At 48.7% G+C, this 3,346-nt stretch overlaps 1 protein-coding gene across 1 annotated transcript; it reads right to left on the reverse strand.

Moving 5' to 3' along the window:
* Positions 1–27: 27 nt before the first annotated feature.
* On the reverse strand, positions 28–2,705 carry LOC107293764 (F-box/LRR-repeat protein 8). Its single transcript, XM_015822940.1, has 2 exons — positions 2,542–2,705; positions 28–1,000 (listed from the first exon to the last, which is right to left on the reverse strand). Exons 1-2 carry the CDS (start codon positions 2,703–2,705, stop codon positions 28–30), a joined length of 1,137 nt encoding a protein of 378 aa, XP_015678426.1.
* Positions 2,706–3,346: the final 641 nt, after the last annotated feature.

Raw genomic sequence — 3,346 nt, forward strand, 5'->3', positions numbered from 1 at the left:
GGGATGTTCACCTGCACGCTGGCCAAGTTAGGGGCACATAACTGGTAACATACAAGACAAGAGTTGGGTGGAAAGAGTGTAATCTCTCAAACCAGGGCAGTGCGAGAGAAACGCATCCACCACGTCTTGGCTAACCACGCAGTAACAGTGAATCTCCTTCAGATGCCAACACTTCTTGGCCAATTCAACCAGGGAGGAGTTGAGAGCATCAGAAGAGGCCGTGTAAAGGATGAGTCTCTCCAGGGTCTGGCTGTAGCAGCTGGTGATCAGCCTCAGTTTATCGGTCATGTAATGGAGGTAATTAAACTGCAGAGATTTAACGGGGATGCTGGCCTTGAGGACCCCGGGAATCCTGGTGGGGTCCACCATGGCAGCAAATTCAAACTTCACCCGGAATTCGGGGTGTCTCTTGCTCAACATGGCCCAACACTCTTCGGGGATCTGCTTCTCCAGACCTTCGTACAGAATGTCCAAACACTTGAACGGTCCCCTGTTGGGCTTCCCCAGTTCTTGGAGGAGGTCCTTCGAGAGGCTGGTGTAATAAATCCCTAAAACCGCAAGTTTGGGGCAAATCCGCACCACCTCCACAATGGTCTCAGGTTTCAGGATGATGACCCCAGGAACCCGGTTGTTGATCAGCAAGGTGCGCAGATTGGGGTTGGTGGAAGCCAGGAGCAGCACCGTCCCGTTGTCCAGGATGAAAGGCATCTGCCGGAGGTCGACGTATTGCAGATCGATCTTATGATTGCTCTGGCAAAGGCAGCGGACACTCTGCAGGACATCCTGGCCGGAATAGAAGTAAGGACTCAGCCCCTGGCAGACGATGCACAGCGCCCGCAGCCTGGCCCTCTTACAAGCCAGCATGTCCAAGGTTTGGGTGACGAGCCTCCGGTTTAACTCCAAGTACTGGTTCAGTACAATCTTCAGGTGTCTGATATGGACCAGGTACCCTTGCAGCTTCCTTAACAGGCAGGCTTCGTCTTCGTCTTCAAAATCAAAACTGAAAGGATTGTGGGGAGGGGGCGGAGAGGAAAGGGACAAAGAAACCTTAATGAAGCCACCGAGCAAGTTCCACGACGGGACAATGGAGGCCCTTGCAATTCTGGCCTCATTGGCAGGTAAGGGCTCGACTTACAACAGTCTGTTTAGTGACCGTTCCAAGTGACAGCCGCACTGAAAAAAAAATGATATGCTTAACAAGGATGACAAAAAAGTTTGTGAAATTACGACCTTTGCAGCCTCCTCGTGATTGTGTGACCAAAATTCAGACACTTGGCAACTGGCTCGTATCTATGACCGTTGCTGTGTCCCCGGGGGTCACGTGATCCCCTTTGGCGACCTCCTGACAAGCAAAGTCAAGGGGAGGAAGCCAGATTCACTTAACGACCGGGTTACTAACTTATCAACTGCAGAGATTCGGGCTAACAACAGTGGCAAGAAAAGTCATAAAATGAGGCAAAACTCGTTAAACAAATGTCCCACTTAACAACAGAAATTTTGGGCTCAATTGTGGTCATACATCTACCTGTATTAATCATAACTGTTTTGCCCATGATTTGTGGAAGGAGGTTAGGGTCTATATAGAAGGTCTGTCCATAAGTTGCATATAGGATGTTTGAATGCGTGTTATGTATGTGTACACTTTGAGAGCAAGCAACTAAATTTCATTTTTAATGTGTGCCATTGTGCCCACAGCAAAAAATGACAATAAAGGTTATCTATCTATGTCTGTCTGTCTCTATCATCTATGAATCTATCGTCTGTCTGTCTGTCTGTCTGTCTGTCTGTCTGTCTGTCTGTCTGTCTATCTATCTATCCATCCATCATATATATCTATCTATATCATCTATGTATCATCTATCTATCATCTATCTATAATTTATCTATCATCTATCACAGTGGTGGCAAACCAATGGCACGCGTGCCAGAGGCGGCACTCGGAGCCCTCTCTGTGGGCACGCGTGCCGTCACCCCAGCCTCACCTCCCCCTGTGGCCCCGCCCCAGCAGCCCCCCTGGAGGAGAGTCGCCTTGGGCGCGGCCTGCACGGAGCAGCACAGCCAAGGACATAGCCAGGCAGCAGGGATAAGACTCCGCCCTCGCGCCCCATAGCTTGCAGAAGTTGCTGCGGGGTGTGGGCAGAGGGCGTGGCTGCCATGGCGCTGCAGGGCTGCCTGGGCAATCTGTGGCAGGCCACGGAGGTAGTGCGTGGCCCTGCGGGTGGGCAGGGCAGGGGGAGGGCAGGGGCGGAGCAGGCAGGATGGGAGGCGGAGCAGTGACAGGGGGCGGGTTTTGGGCACTCAGTCTCTAAAAGGTTCACCATCACTGATCTATCATCTATCTATAATCTATCTATAATCTATCCATCCATCCATCCGACTTCACACGTTGTGCTGGGCTGTAGATCCTCAACCCTAAAGACTGCTCCATGCCACATGACAAGCCAACCAAATGATGGCTTAATTGGATGCCTGAGCTCCAGCCAATGAAACAGGGGCCTTGTTGTCACCCCCTGAACAAAAGCCGCCTCTTCTTCTTCTTACTTAAGTTCTGTGAAACTCCAGACAGCAGAGGAAGCCACGGCTGCAGCCCATTTCTTGCACACGTGTAAAACAGCGTATCTGTCTTTAACCGACAGGAAGGAGAATACACCGGCCATAACTTCTTCTGGCATATAGTTCCAAAGATCGTCAATCACGTCGGACATCCTCCGAGCCTCGGGGATGACTCCCTGCAAAATTAACCCCACCAAAAAACAGAAAGGAAAAACCATCACCAAACAAACAAAATTGAATAAAGATTCATTTCTATGCATTTCACTCTATGGTCTCCAACCTCGGAAACTTGACCCCTTGTGGACTTCAACTCTTTTTCACTTTTGCGATATTGTAAACTGACCAGAGTTGATGTATGGGTTAGATGAGTGTATGCCAATAAAGTAGAATATTTGCCCAAGATTGAAATGAGTGCGCCTCGAGTTCGGCTGTTTTCTTGCAGACGTTTCATTACCCAACTAGGTAACACCATCAGTGTCAGTGCCAACACTGACGTCACCTATTTGGGGTAATGAAACGTCTGCAAGAGAACTACCAAGCTCAGAGAGCACCCAGGACCCCACCGCCCTCCTCTTCCTCCACCCTTTATTTTATTTTATTTATTTATTTATTAAATTTATATCCCGCCCTTCTCCTTGCGGACTCAGGGCGGCTGACAATCAATTTAAAAAACATAAATAACAATTACAGAATTAAAATTAATTAAGAAGAAATATTTAAATTTAGTCTAATTAAAATATGATTAAAACCCCTCTAAAAATTGCCCTAGGCCAGTCCCGCTTGTTGGAATAGC

Source organism: Protobothrops mucrosquamatus, unplaced genomic scaffold (genome assembly GCF_001527695.2).
Source record: "Protobothrops mucrosquamatus isolate PMUCROS unplaced genomic scaffold, P.Mucros_1.0 scaffold1729, whole genome shotgun sequence".
Taxonomy (NCBI): Eukaryota; Metazoa; Chordata; class Lepidosauria; order Squamata; family Viperidae; genus Protobothrops; species Protobothrops mucrosquamatus.

Coding starts and splice junctions, on each gene's coding strand:
- LOC107293764 (XM_015822940.1), bottom strand. CDS start 2,705: ATGTCCGACGTGATTGACGATCTTTGGAACTATATGCCAGAAGAAGTT. Junction 1,001..2,541: donor TGGAGTTTCACAGAACTTAA/GTAAGAAGAAGA, acceptor CAATCCTTTCAG/TTTTGATTTTGAAGACGAAG.